This window comes from Schistocerca gregaria, chromosome 1 (assembly GCF_023897955.1).
Source record: "Schistocerca gregaria isolate iqSchGreg1 chromosome 1, iqSchGreg1.2, whole genome shotgun sequence".
Taxonomy (NCBI): domain Eukaryota; kingdom Metazoa; phylum Arthropoda; class Insecta; order Orthoptera; family Acrididae; genus Schistocerca; species Schistocerca gregaria.
The window spans coordinates 655,662,514-655,678,791 of NC_064920.1; the positions used below are offsets into that span (position 1 = coordinate 655,662,514).

The 16,278-nt window shown below is 40.1% G+C and overlaps 1 protein-coding gene across 1 annotated transcript in view; it reads right to left on the reverse strand.

Annotated features, from left to right (window-relative positions):
• The window catches only part of LOC126361426 (protein phosphatase 1 regulatory subunit 21), a 211,721-nt gene extending 206,480 nt beyond the window's left edge, over positions 1–5,241 (reverse strand). The window contains exons 1-2 of the mRNA XM_050007789.1: positions 4,699–5,241; positions 4,408–4,602 (exon numbers count right to left, since the gene is read on the reverse strand). Of these exons, the coding sequence (XP_049863746.1) occupies positions 4,408–4,602; positions 4,699–4,761 (258 nt within the window). The 5' untranslated portion in view covers positions 4,762–5,241. The remainder of the gene's footprint in view (positions 1–4,407; positions 4,603–4,698) is intronic.
• Positions 5,242–16,278: the final 11,037 nt, after the last annotated feature.

Sequence of the window (16,278 nt, forward strand, 5' to 3'; positions counted from 1 at the left end):
AAGAACAGGGCAGTCCGGCGAGCATGGAGAGTGGTGTTCCCCACAGTTGACACAGACAGGCGGAGGCGCACATGGAGAATCGGGATGAGAGGGGCGTCCGCAATCTCGACATGTGGCGCTGGATGGGCAACGGGAGGACATATGCCCAAACTTCCAGCACTGGAAGCACCGCATCGGGGGAGGGACGTATGGCTTGACGTCACAACGGTAAACCATTACCTTGACCTTCTCAGGCAATACAGCACCCTCGAAGGCCAAGATAAAGGCACCGGTGGCCACCCTGTTGGTCTTGGGTCCTCTGTGCACACGACGGACAAAATGCACACCACGTCGTTCCAAGTCAGCTCTCAGCTCGTCATCGGACTGTAACAAGAGGTCGCGATGGTAAATAATCCCCTGGACCATATTTAAGCTACTGTGGGGAGTGACGGTAACAGGGACGTCTCCCAGCTTATCACACAAGAGCAACGCCCGTGACTGGGCTGGGGAGGACGTCTTGAGGAGGATGGACCCATTCCTCATTTTAGACAAACCCGCCACTTCCCCAAACTTATCCTCCAGGTGTTCCACAAAAAACATAGGCTTTGTCGAAAGAAAGGAGTCACCATCAGTCCTGCTGCAGACAAGGTATTGTGGTACATAAGGCTCCTGCTTGGCACTAGATCTGCGTCCCTCCCATGGCGCAGCCAACGAGGGGAACGACTGAGGATCATATTGTGCAGCATCGAATTCAATTTTGCCTCGCTTAGAGACGCTGGTGGCAGTGCGACCACCAGCTTGGTGAGATTTATTGCGCTTCATTGCGCCACATCCGCCCAGATGCCACCTACTCCGAACGAGGGCTCTCCCCAAGGGCGCCACCCAGCCAAAGCAACGGGTACCTGGCCGATATCCCATTGCCCAGAGTCCCCGTGCCCCAGACAAGATGGGCACATACTCCTTGGCATGCATGGGGAGGAAACAGCTCTGGCATCTGTAGTGCGATCCCTGCGTGGTCAGGGGGCTACCACCAAGAGGGTACATGACGACCCCACCACAACGGACTGGCTACCGTGCTGGATTTTAGGTGTTGAAAGGGTCCACAGTTGCCGTGGGCGCTAAGAAGGGGATTGCGCACAAGACGAGGAGGCAACCCAGAAGACATGGGGTGTAAATCCCTCCACACGACAATGGATAGAATGCAAGATGGAGGTGCACGATGGACCAATAGAAAAACACCACGTAAGGCGTCCTTCCCCAAATGGCACGCACTAACAACGGAAATTTTGAAAATGGCAGGTCAAACCCAAGTGGGGACCATCACATAAGGCCGAAACTTTGAAGACTCCTTTTAGTCGCCTCTTACGACAGGCAGGAATACCGCGGGCCTATTCGTACCCCCGAACCCGCAGGGGGGGATGGATTTGTGTTTGTTTTTGGAATTATTAGTGCTGTGTGTTTCTTATGGTGATAGATGTAATACTATTTTCTTTTTTTAAAAGTCATAGATGTGATACAGAAATTTATGGTATGTCACTGCTTGTTACAATGGGTGAAGATATCTTGTCTACAACCAAGTTCCTAAGGTTACTTGGACCGATTGTGGATGGTTTTGTTTAGTTACTCAGGTGTGCAGTTATCTATAATGAAGTACAATCTGGGAGAAGCTGCATAAACATTCAATAAGATCTTTATGAGATTTAAACGTGATGCAGGGATTGGAATATGGAAATGAAGTCCCATGCTTCTTGACAGAGCGTAGAGGAACGATGCGGGAACTTGCTCTAAATGTTCAGAAATGTAAAATTTTGCATTTTCTGGAATTAGCCAAATCATACAAATACCTGGGCATTACATTTTGTAAGGATATGAAATAAGATCAGTCGTGGGTAAAGCAGGTGGCAGATTTCAGGTTACTGGTAGAATACTGAGGAAGTACAATCAGTCTGCAAAAGAAATTGCTTACAAATCACTCATGCAATCGATTCTAGAATATTGCACAAGTGTGTGGGACCCATACCAGATTGTAATAACAGGGGATATTGAACATATTTAGAGAAGGGTAGTATGAATGGTCAGAAGTTTGTTTATTCTGTGGGAGGGTGTAATGGAGATACTGAAGGAACTGAACTGAAAGGCTCCTGAAGATAGACATAAGCTATCCCGAGAAATTCTATCAAAGTTTCAAGAACTGGCTTTTAGATTACTCTTGGAATATAGAACCACCCACTACATATTGCTCACATAGGGATAATGACGGCACTGTTAGAATACTTACTGCACAAGCAGAGGGATTCAAACAATCATTTTCTCACACTCGATATGTGAATGGAACACGAAAAAATTCTAATAACTGGTACAAAAGGATGCACCCTCTGCCGCACACTTCACAATGGCTTGTAGAGTATAGGTGTGTGTGTGTGTGTAATCTATTATTTCCATTTGGACATTTTGTGATTGTGATGAATGTTGAGAATTTTGTGCACTTGATTTTGGATTAATATTTGTTTTGGAATGGTATCCTTATTCTTATTGTCACATACTTGGGCTGTCCAACCTAAAACCCCTCACTTTCCATGATTGTTCCAATACTTTTATAATAAATATTACACATGACATCTATGTTTGGGATTGTAATGAGTGCTGTCACGGCCACCATACTGTATATGATTGAAATGGAAGCATCTGCAATCACAATAACGTCACGGGTCAATGCAGATGTGTGGAATCAAAACTTGCGATTTGCCAGTACCAGTATGTGTCCACATTCTTCTACATCTATCAAAGACATAAGTCCCACACTAGTTGGTGCACAGAACTCAATGCCATTGATACCAGTTCCACTCGATGAGCCCTTTTGTTCACCATATTTGCAAACCACAGGGCTCAAAATAGCCATCCCAGATGCCATGAAAAAGGTAACAAGCAGTTCTGTTGTATTCTTCTCAGGGCACCTATGAGCCATAATCTAGGTACGGGTCCATCAGCTGATGAAATGTTCACTGCAAAGTAGACCTTCAATATTCTGTGCCTCATGATAGAGGTATAGAATTTGGTGGGCAACTTTCAAATACAAAGTGAGGATAATGTACACGCCATCTAAGTAGTTGCACTGTCCCATTCACAACTGGAGAGACATCATGCTCTACTGAGATGTACTACAAATACAGGTTTACTTTTACCTCTGTCACACATGTGGTTGCACACAGTACTTTCCTGTGGTCAAAAGAGTAGGCCTCACCACAGGGAAGATTTCTGATAGAAATTAAACTATGGAAGTCATGAAGATGGTGCAAAACTTTTCGTTAGAAGTTACATATTACAACCCCCCACCCTTTGCAATTTTCAATATGGTATGGACATAAACATTACGCTTTGCTACCTGTCCATTTGTTACCACAATCTGTATCTGGTTTTCACATTCATTGGCTTCGCCAACTCTCAACCAAATTGTCTGCTTTCAGCCTAACATATCCCCTTGGGCTGTGCTATGGATCAGTCCATCACCACACACAAGATTTCATGGGAGCATCCAGTACCACAATTTAAGCAAGTTCTGAACATTTTATCATCATTCGTAATTTACATTGTGATTTTATTTAATTACAAAGGAAATAGAGTTAATTGCAGAGCAAATGGCAACGAAAGAATACACACAAAATCAGAAATAGCAGGATCAGTCATAAAGCAGCATGCCACCGTAATGACTTGCTTTCAATATGAAATGAATATCGCCACTGACAAACAAACTTTGAGCTATGCTGCAGATCAGTCTGATAAATAGATTGGGGGAGCTCGGGCAGCACTATCACACTCATTGCATTCTGTGACTGGATGCCAACAATAGGTTTCAATATTGTCACAGTTCGATTCTCAATCCAGACAATATCATATACTTATGTTAACTCTTTTCCCATTTATCGGCAACAAACACATCCAGGCAGCAAAATCTTAATGGCACCCCAAGGTATTGACATAATACGAGAGGAGTAACACACATGCTCCTGTTCTGTCACAGGATATGCAAGACATCATCAGGTATGAGTTCCACACATTACATGGCAGTCTCTCTCAGAAATTTTCTTGTTCAACCTCATACATTTCATGTTCATCTCCCATACATGCCATTAAGTGCCCAGATAACCCATCATGAATGTCAAATGGCAATAGTTTATTTCTGGCACTTAAGATTCTGTTTGTTACACAAAACAAGTTGTTTTCACTCGAAAAGATAAACTTCAAATGTACAATATGAACGTCATAACAGGTTTCCCTACCAAACTTTTATGAGCATGTGTTTTAACAAGCTGCATTATCAGCATCTTGTACGGATACTTTTCTAATTAAGAAACCAGTCTCATTTAGCCAAGGCATGAAAGTAATGCGCCTTAGCCACCAACATTTACTAAAGTAACAATACATACAAACCTGCAGTGAATCTAATTCATCCTGAAGAACAGTGACCCTCTTCGTTAGCTGCTGGTTGCGAAAAGTTAAACTGTCCATTTCTTGGTCAACTTTACGGAGACTCTGTTCCTTTTCCTTTATAATATCGCGCAGTTCCGCATTTCGTGTCTGTTCTTCCAAAACTGCTTTCTTCAGAACGGCAGCTTGTGCACGAAGCTAGTAAAAAGAACCACCCATTTATTAAGTGTCCGATGCCCACTAAAATTACTAACTGTACGCAAGTAACTTCTAACTTCAGTACAGTTTACACACCTTAGAATATTCAGCAGCCACTTTGGTATATTTAGTCTGCAAATCTCCTGCTACACCTTCCATTGTTTACAAAAGTGTACAGAACACTGTCATATGAAAATACAATATCAAACTCAAGTAGCGGGCTCCTGGGGTTAGTTTCAACTGTCATACGCTCTACGTAAAGTGCCTTATTGTATAAATGCACCATCCGTTAAGTCAAACGTTATATTTATATAACAAGAAAGTTATACTAGTTTCGCTCTAACTTTCATTTCACTCATGACGCGAACAATTACCTACTAAATTAACTTAAACCTCTATCGCTTACATGCCGACACCTCCCCCTGTCTGTGATTAATTGCATCTTTGACAATTGCGACTGAAGGACAGTGTACCATACTGTTTTCCAAACAAAATAATTGACAAATCAGCGCATAATGTGAGTACTGTCCGAAGACTTCAAAAAGTTCACACTGGCATTTGTATTACGAAATTACCCGACAGTGAGCTACTGCCCGCGCACTGTGCATCGTAAAAGCTTTATATCTCGGACTGAGAGTTGCTGGGAATTGATTATTGGTGCTGTAGTGAAGACTGTTATTGTTTTTGTCTTCCGGTCATTACAAAGTGTGCACATTTGTATTTACACCAATTAAACGTCTATTATCGTGTAGCTAATTTGATTTCCAGATTATTTCAAGGTGAGATGTGATAACGTAATACGACAAACGTGACTTATCTGGAAAGGACCATTTTAACGAAAAATCATGCCCAGTGTTTGGAAGAAAGAGCAGAACTCGCCCGTCTACAACAAGGGTAGCAGAAGTGATCCACAAAACCACCGAACAATATCTTGTTCTTCGCTCAAACGTAATGAACGGAATGGCCTCTTCCATACCAGACACGCTGGATTCCGTAAACATCAGTCATGTGAAAATCAACTAGCGCTTTTTGCACATAACATCTCGAAACATAAGGATTTAGGCAATAAGGTAGATGGGATATTTCTTGACTTCCGAGAAGCATTTGGATCATTACCACAACTACACTTATTATCCAGACAACTATCGTATGGTGTATCAAGTGAAATTTGAGGCTGGATGGAGGATTTCTTGGGAGAGAGGGCGCAACAAGTTATCTTGGTTGGTCTCTTTATCCTATTAATGTGAGACTACTCCATGACTCACATCCACATAGGGAAAGATGACCAATTGTAATCTTAGATTCCACACTATAATGAAAGTGCTAGAAATATGTAGATAACTTAGTTGCATCGGAGTAGGACGCTGTCTGGTATACTTTGGTGTATATGTCCAACAATTAACTATGAAAGGATGTACTTCATTCAGTCTACATTCGCAGTCTAGTGTATGGTACTCGCAAAGCAGTAGAGGGGTGATTTAGCGATGATATAGAAATTGAGAAGCATGCTGCTGTGTCATAAGGTTGATCTTGAAATTACAGAGAAATTGGGGATGTGCAAGTGTTTCAGTGATCTCCAACATATAACCAATACAACTATTGCTACTACGGACTGCATTGTGGTTTAAGTGTGCCGTGCTTATTGCTTCTCAAAACATCGCATTGGACTCTGCCTTGCAGTGGTATTTCTTGTCGTCTTTATCCTACGATGTGGTAGGCTCTTTCTCCTCCTCCTTCCAAATGTAGCAGAGAGAATCAATTGAGGAATTATATAATGCTTTAAAAACCCAGCAGCATCGCTGCTGATGCTGCTTACAGTGCCGGCCGCACACGCGACCCTTAGCGGCGCGTCTCAATCAAGTTGCATTCCTAGGAATATTTTATAATGTACAAATATATTTTTATCTTTAACGTGAGCACTGTTGCTCTAAACCATTTCATAACTATTTACTCTCTGTATTGTAATTTTTTTTTACTTCTGATGAAGGCTGCCTTAGAGCAGTTGAAACCTAGGTAAAGTTGGAAATTTTTACCTGTGCAACCGAAGAGCTGTATTTTCAAGTAATATTATAAATTTCGTCTATGGTTGCTGCATTATCGGCCATGTTCAAAATTGTAATATTAGTATTGACAACTATTCTAAAAGAAAATATACTTTCCCATCATATTGATTTCCTATGTTTTTGGTAGTTATGATTCGACTTGTAAATAAGAATATGCCTGTTTCATTCTAGAACATATAAGTTCGAGTTTGACAGCTCTCTGGTAGCTGGTTATGTTACTGTCAGTAAGTAGCAGCTATCCATTCCCAACACATTTTTTGTGGTAATTTTCAAGCATGGTGTCTCAACCTATACTTCTTTGCCTTCAGACGCACTGGACAAGTGTGCACAGCCAGGAGGGCGAATATGCATCTAGATTGTCCAATTTCCATGCAGAATGTGTGTGTGAGTTATCAGTTATTTTCAGCTGAGGTGAATGTCGACTCCCTGTCATTTGGGCTAAAGTACAAAAGTGCTTCCTGCATTTTCCATGCCTCCTGTCATTTTAACTCGAGTCATGCAGGCTGTGGCTGCAGTACAATCACAACAGCACAATGGCATTAGGATTCGGAACCTGTATACTCCATTCCGTATTACGTTATAGAACAGGTGTTATGAACGTGTTTTCTCACCAAATGGAGTTGTCATCCGTGCATGTTGGCGAGATTTCAGGGCGAGTTGGCTTTTAGTGTGGGTACTGCAGGCAAGTTGGTGGCGAAATTCTCGACTAGTCTGGTGATCACGAACACTGTGGCCAAAGAATAGGGACTTCTTCTTGAGAAGGTATTTGTTTAAATAAAGACGCAAGTGTTCCTAGAATACAGCATTCAGTTTGGACTTTAAGTTAGAGGGACAAGTCAGGGGTTTGGCATAGGGGGCCTTTCCCTCCCCCAATGTTTGTTTAAATAAAGACGCAAATGGAGAGATTCAAACTTAGAGATAGGAGAAGCAATGAACATACACCTCTGAGTGAATAGAACCTTGGGGAAAGATGACACGTAAGAAAACAGAAAGGCAAGAACCTGCACAAACATCCTTTGTCTCTAATGTCATAGAGCCAGTGCCAGTCTTGCAGAACTCGGATTCTGATGACATGGAACACTTACTGTCAGTATCGAAGTGTTGTGTCTTCCCTGCTATAAATACTGAAAGTGAAACTCATAATACAATGAATTGTGAAATAACCATGTATACTGGTTAACTGATAATAAAAGAGCATTTAAGTAACTCAAAATAAGTTAGTATTTGTGAAATTACTACAGTTACAGTCCACATTGTTACATTTCGGAATCTCAGAACAGAAAGATAGACACTAACAGTCAGGCTTTTCCTAGCCACTCTCTAAAGAATTAGAAAGTTGTGACTGCTTTTATTACAGAGATAACGCAAATATAAACATAGGCTATTTACACAATTTTTTGCACATGTCTGTTAGAAAAAGATATCATAATGCCCCATGGATGACTACAGTACGAATCACAGCTTTGGTGTGAGAAGTGATTCATCCTTTCCAAATCGGGAAGAAAAGTTAATGTCTTTTTCCTTGTTCAATAAAAAGAGAGTTTCACTAAGCGAATTTTTTTCGATCATTGTGTAGTCCTTGGCACGAATTCGCCTTTTACAAGTATTACATGACATATAAATGACACGAAATTCTGGAAGTGATCGTCGATTGCAAACAATTCTCAGCTGCGCATGCGATGCAAAGTGGACTGTGAGTCCATTGGAGTAGTTACATCATACGCAGATTGTGATGTGAGAAGCCAGTTGTTGCGTTAGACATGTTTGTGTGACGTCAGCAGGCAGCATCAGGCTGGTTGATTTGGTCATGTGGGAACATTCGCAATGTACAAACACTGTGTTGTCTACCTGGTTCTCACCCCAGTGTCTGCTCATACACATGTAGCAGTTCCAAGGCTCTGTGATCCGAGGAAGGTTTGGTCACTTGTTTAAGTCTTTTAAAGGGAAGCACTTCTAGGTGCATGGAGAATTAAAATACATACACAATAAATTAACATTTTAGATTCATTTCTCTACAATAGGTTACAACATAAGGTTATAATATACAATTATTCGTCTTTTTGTCGTATTCTGTCAACGGGAAGGACATGGACATTGTTCATAGCATATAAACCACATGAGTTTATGCAAATTCAGACAAAACTGAAAATTCAGTCTCAGTTTGCTTTACACACTTCTTATCTACAAAGGTTAAAAGTTGTTGAGTTAACAAGAATATTACATGTTCATAAGGTTTGTTTTCATGTAAGGATCTTAAAGTGTATATTTAAATGATCAATAATGTGCACTGCATAGACGTCTGGTGACAAATACATTTTGCTGCTGGCATGCAGTCTCTTAGTTCAGACATGCCTGTCGGATGCATCACACTGTGTTTACATGATGTGGAGTGTTCTCTGCAAGGATTGGTGTTCGAGATGCATTTTGAGTTCCTATGCATTAGGAATCCAATGACATCCTTACTTCCTCTTGAAGGGAGCGGTTTCATTTCGTTCCTGAGGTAAGTGTACATTTTATATGTGGTAGGAATGTCGTTTACTGGTCCTTATATTCATTTAACGCCCCTGCAGCGATCAGGTTTAGACATGATACACTTATTCTTTGTTCCAACACATTACTGGTCACTGTTTATCACAGTCCCATCACTAGATTATTTTTCACTGTAAAAAAAACTCAAAGTACATCCATATATAATCTGTTACCTACTGTAGGCTTTTACAATTACAGACATTCTGTCCAACCCATTTTACCTGCTAATATAATTCTGATAACCAGTCACATGTTTCGTGGTGTGGGTTCCTGTAATCATGACCTAGTTCATGAACCACAGGCAACATATGAGTGGCCAAGTAAGTGGTCCCGACAGTCAGGATACCAGTTACTTTAGAATAAGGCTGGGCATCTCGGACATATTCTGAGTCGTGGTCACCTTTGTGCTCATACGGCAAAGACTATCAAATCCACCGGTTAGTCCCTCAAGTCAATGGGACTCAGGGCAAGTAAGGCTAGCAACCTGCTTCCCCGATACTTTAATTATGATGATGGCTACCATCAGAGCAAAATGCCTTGAACCTTTGGAGGTGACAGAGTCCCACCTCTAACTGACAAACCAAGGACTCCTAAGATACGACTTGGCAAACAAATGATAATGAGATGGGGAGCTATTAATATCAGTGGAGGCTACCCTGGGAAGAAGGTAGAGCTGGAAGAGGCTGCAAGTAAGATGGGGCTGGACGTTTTAGCTGTTATTGACATTCGGGTAAGTGGTGAGAAAGAAGAGGAAGTGGGAGAATACAAGGTCTACCTGTCAGGAGTCAAAGCAGGAATAGCACAATGGGGTGTAGGGCTTTACATCAGGGAAGAAATGGAACCCGGCGTAGTTGCAGTAAGGTATGTAAACGAACGACTGATGTGGATAGATTTGACAGTGTCTAACAAGAAAATTAGGATTGTGTCAGTATATTCGCATTGTGAAGGGACAGATCAAGATAAGATGGATAGTTTTTATGACGCACTCAGTGACATAGTTGTTAGAGTAAAGGACAAGGACAGTGTTCTGCTCATGGGTGATTTTAATGCCAGGATTGGAAATCGAACGGAAGGGTGTGAAAAGGTTATGGGTAAATTTGGAGAGGATATGGAGGCCAACAGGAACGGGAAACAACTCTTGGATATCTGTGCTACGTAGTATGGGCTTAGTAATCACAAACTCCAGTTATAAACATAAGAATATTCACTGGTATACTTGGGAATGCAGGGGAACCAGATCTGCCATTGACTGTATAATAACAGATCAGGAATTCAGGAAGGCTGTGAGGGACACATGTGTATTCAGGGGATTCTTTGATGACACTGATCATTATTTAATCTGCAGTGAAATTGAGATTGTGAGGCCGAAAGTGCAAGAAGTCAGGTCCATATGTAGGAGGATAAGAGTGGAGAAACTTCTGGATAAGGAAATCAGGCACAAGTACACAACAGCGATCTCAGAAAGGTACCAGTTAGTTGAATGTAGTCAATTACAGTCACTGGAAAAGGAATGGACAAGGTACAGGGACACAGTACTAGAAGTGGCTAAAGATTGTCTTGGAACAGTCGTTTGTAAAAGTAGGATGAAGCAAACAGCTTGGTGGAATGATACAGTCAAGGCAGCCTGTAAAAGGAAAAATAAGGCATATCAAAAATGGCTACATACTAGAACCCAGGTAGACAGAGAAGGTTATGTTGAAGAAAGAGACAAAGCCAAACAGCATCCAAGAAGAAATCTTGGGAAGACTGGAAACAGGTTGGAGACTATGAGTCAAGCTGCTGGAAAACCATTCTGGAGTGTCATTAGCAGTCTTCGAAAGGGAGGTAAGAAGGAAATGACAAGTATTTTGGACAGGTCAGGAAAACTGCTGGTGAATCCAGTTGATGTCTTGGGCAGATGGAGGGAATATTTTGAAAAGTTGCGCAATTTAGGTGAAAATACGATCAGCTATGTTTCAGATTTCGAGGTAGAATGGGATAGGAATGATGATGGAAATAGGATCACATTTGAGGAAGTGGAGAAAATGGTCAATAGATTGCAGTGCAATAAAGCAGCTGGGGTGGATGAAATTAAGTCGGAACTCATCAAATACAGTGGAACGCCAGGTCTTAAATGGCTACACAGGATAATTGAAATGGCCTGGGAGTCGGGACAGGTTCCATCAGACTGGACAAAAGCAGTAATCACACCAATCTTTAAACATGGAAACAGAAAAGATTGTAACAACTACAGAGGTATCTCTTTAATCAGCGTTGTGGGTAAAATCTTCTCAGGTATTGTTGAAAGGAAAGTGCGAGTATTAGTTGAGGACAAATTGGATGAAAATCAGTGTGGATTTAGGCCTCTTAGAGGTTGTCAGGACCAGATCCTTAGCTTACGGCAAATAATGGAGAAGTGTTACGAGTGGAACAGGGAACTGTATCTATGCTTTATAGATCTAGAAAAGGCATATGACCGGGTTCCTAGGAGGAAGTTATTGTCTGTTCTACGAGATTATGGAATAGGAGGCAAAGTTTTGCAAGCAATTAAAGGTCTTTACATGGATAGTCAGGCAGCAGTTAGAGTTGACAGTACATTGAGTTCAGGTTCAGAGTAGTTTCAGGGGCAAGACAAGGCTGTAACCTGTCTCCACTGTTGTTCATATTATTTATGGATCATATGTTGAAAACAATAGACTGGCTGGGTGAGATCAAGATATGTGAACACAAAATAAGCAGTCTTGCATATGCGGATGACTTAGTTGTGATGGCAGATTCGATTGAAAGTTTGCAAAGTAATATTTCAGAGCTAGATCAGAAATGTAAGGACTATGGTATGAAGATTAACATCTCCAAAACGAAAGTAATGTCAGTGGGAAAGAAATATAAACGGATTGAGTGCCAAATAGGAGGAACAAAGTTAGAGCAGATGGACAGTTTCAAGTACTTAGGATGCATATTCCCACAGGATGGCAACATAGTGAAAGAACTGGAAGCGAGGTGTAGCAAAGCTAATGCAGTGAGCGCTCAGCTACGATCTACTCTCTTCTGCAAGAAGGAAGTCACTACCAAGACTAAGTTATCTGTGCATTGTTCAATCTTTCGACCAACTTTGTTGTATGGAAGCGAAAGCTGGGTGAATTCAGGTTACCTTATCGACAAGGTTGAGATTATGGATATGAAAGTAGCTAGGATGATTACAGGTACTAGTAGATGGGAACAATGGCAGGAGGGTGTCCACAATGAGGAAATCAAAGAAAAACTGGGAATGAACTCTATAGATGTAGCAGTCAGGGTGAACAGGCTTAGATGGTGGGGTCATGTTACACGCATGGGAGAAGCAAAGTTACCCAAGAGACTCATGGTTTCAGCAGTAGAGGGTAGGAGGAGTCGGGGCAGAACAAGGAGAAGGTACCTGGATTCAGTTACGAATGATTTTGAAGTAATAGGTTTAACATCAGAAGAGGCACCAATGTTAGCACTGAATAGGGGATCATGGAGGAAATTTATAAGGGGGCTATGCTCCAGACTGAACGCTGAAAGGCATAATCAGTCTTAAATGATGATGATGATGATGATGATGATGAGTCACATGTTTTTACGAAGTTCTCCTAAAATATTTTTAGTTTTTTTTAAACATGCTTTAGAATCTGGGTTTAGCATTCACATGTCTTGAAATTAGTAGTTCAGATAGTTACACATACACAATAGACAGGTTGGAGTGAAGTCATTAAAAACACCACTACCTAAAATACAAGAGTACATAAAGCAAAGTACCTAAAGTTTAAAATGGTTCAATTACAGAATGAACAAGTGTTCATTAAAAATGGCAGAGGAAAAGAACTGTAATTACAAGTTTCTTATCAGCAGTACACTAGCGTACATGTTCTTAGCTGAGTTTTGTGTAAGTGTCCTACTGATTTTTACTTTGTGTATCGTACAGTACTTCAGGTACATGCATGTGATTGTGCTACTTTTAGTTGATGTATGACACGCAATGCGACATATCTGTATAAATACTTCCATTTCTTGGAAGGACATCATTCTCTGGTATCTTACTATTTGCCCTGCTTTTTAACAGTTCATCACAATCCTTTACCTTCTTCAAAGTACGTTCATGGAATTAAAAGGCGATAAGCATATGAAGCACTCAGCAATGTGTAAGTCTGTGATACACCTTCACACACAGAGAAAATAGCCTTATACTAATAAAAGTGAAAAAACTTGACCTTGCAACAAATTATTGTCCACTTGCTGTTTTTTTTTAATTTGAACTATGAAGATTTCTGATGAGTTGTGAATAAAACATAATTCCCTACTTCATAATTTTGTGTGTTTCTTGTCAAACTGCAATTTTATAAGATGTGCCTGACAAGTGAATGTGATTAACACAATTCTTACCTTTTCTTTGTATTCTTCTTGTCCCAGAAATTTTGGAAGAGGGTCTACCCACTCATTGTTTTCCCTGAGATTCAAAATCAGGTCTGCAGGAGTGTATTGTGTGTCATAAAAAGGACGATGGGTTAATACCTGCTCAAAAAATGAAGATATTACATCTAGCATGTGTGTTTGTTATAGGTAAAAGTGCATATGAAGCCTTTCAGTTCATAAGACACAGATTTGCAGGTATTTGGTTGTGGGTTAAAACATGATATTAAATCACTTGTGTACCATTATCTTGCAGAAATTGTGTCCATATGCTGCCAGTGTCTGCGAGCAGTGACTTGGGTTTTTCTACTGGTGGAATATAACAACATGACATTCTTTTGATTATTAGTGCAGCTCTAGCACACTTTGCAGCACATAGCTTTACAGAATTTGAAGAAATGCCGTAATACAGGAATAACGTAGTTCATACCTCCACAGATGGTCAAATATTGACCAACAATATCAACAGCTTTATTTCAATATTTTACTAGGCAAACCAGATGCAATTTAGTCTTACTAGTTTTGTTGATGGAGTCTGCTTTCTGACAGATGTCACAATTGCTTAGTAATCGATATATTTTTCGTTGCATATTGGAAAATTAGCAAAATAGATTAAGTTTCCTTCCACACTTTGAGGAACCGTAACATCCCCACACCTGATGGGTATACCAAATAAGTGTATCTACACTTTCAAATGGAATGCATACACGTGAAGCGTCTGTATTAGAATGTTTTCTACATAACAAAATGTCACTGTGTAATGTGTAATATTCTTTCAAACTGTCTGTTTTAACTCTGTTCTCATCTTATGCCGATGCAAATCTACTTCCTGTAGTTCTTTCATGTTTCTGCTCATTTCAATATAATATTGTCTGTGATGTTTATCTTTCATGAGTAACATGCAAACGTCTGTTACTTGTCCTAGGATGTCTGCATTTTTGGTTAGACCTATTGGCAGTCTATATATTGTCTCATTTACAGTGTTTTGTTTTCCTGTTGTATGAATTACTTCAAATTAATATTCTTATAAATCAGATGCCAAACACATCAACTGTAATCGACATGAAAAAATTCCAAGTTTAATGGTCAATACATACCTCTATGTTTTTTTTTCCATACATGTAGTAATTGGGGGTTTTGAATGTCGACACAAATGCTATTGTGCTATGAAATGTTATCAACATACATCATTGTACCTTCTAACAGTCATGGGCTTAGTACTGTGTCTAAAGCAGTGATGAACATTCCACACCTAATATTAAGTCCGAAAGATAGCATGCAGAACTGATCATTTCCACTTTCTAGAATCTGGTGTTTAGCCAGCCAATATGAACTTTTTAAATCAAAACTTGTAAGGTATTTGACCCTACGGAATTTTTATAACCACTCATCACCGTTCTCAGGTCATGTGCTTTCAGGTAAAATTATTTCATTTATGGCTCGTGTATCTAACACAAGACGAATATTTCCATTGGGCTTGGTTACCGTTAATACTGGATTACAGTATGGTGATATATATGGTTTAACTATCTTCCATTCTAGCATTCGCTTGACCTCATCTCTCACAGTTGCTAGCTTTGACCAGGAGGTCATATACTCATATGTGTTGTGTCAAAATACATCATGGGAGAAAAATTCAGTATGGTAAGCATAGATTTTAATAACAACTGGTTTTCGTTTCAATAGCTATAAATAGTGTAGTAGTACATCATATAACTTACCTTGTTTTTCCTTAATAATGAGTGTCGATTCAATCACTCTATCGATTGAAAAGGTTATTTAAAACAAGATATTTCATCTTTTACTATAATGTGTATAACATTATGTATGTCATCATTGCCTAAGAATTGTGTAAGATAGCTTGGGCAGTATTTGCCATGTCTAGAATTACTTCAATCTTGAAGTCGCTGGGCGTCAAGAAACATTTCCTGGAGGAAAAATCAATTATTGCGCCTTACTCACTCTGAAAATCTACGCCTTTCAGGCAATCAGTAACTAAATGACCAGATATAAGGAACATGCTTTCTATCGCTCCATTATCCAGCAAAATTGTCACAAAAATCTGCAGCTTAATCTCATGTGACTTAATGTTAACTGCAGTATTTGCAGTTCTGGACAGGGAAATATGGAACAGGACCTAGTTCCCTCATCATTTTACACAAATTGCATCTATAACAACTGCGGTTAGTACTCTACTCACTATAGCTTTTGTTGTGGCCTGTATCACTTCATTGTTTGCGCCACAAGATTTCGTATTTCCTTCTGTTAACTCATCTTGAAGATTCGTGTTTTCATGTTGTACCTTAGCTCTGCAGTAGTCAGGAGCACACTGACCAGTCCACATAGACGAATTTGTTTCTTTCCTTATAATCTCGTTGGAGTTAGGCGTCACATGGCCTGTGTACCTTCCTACAATCAGCAGTACTGCATTACTCCTTTGTTTCGTTTGGTTGGAGCATGGGTGGTGGAATGGTCAACAACTGGTGACTTACAAAGTCCTTTGCGGTGTTGGCTTTAGGGGTAATAGTAAAAGCTAAGGCACTATAGGCATTCTCTCTTATTTCGGTGTTACTTTCTATTAGTTACATTATTCTGTTAGATTTATGTTAGTTATTTACTTTATTTATATTTTTTTTTATTTTGCGGAATGAATGCCTATGAAAGAGAGTCTGAAAAA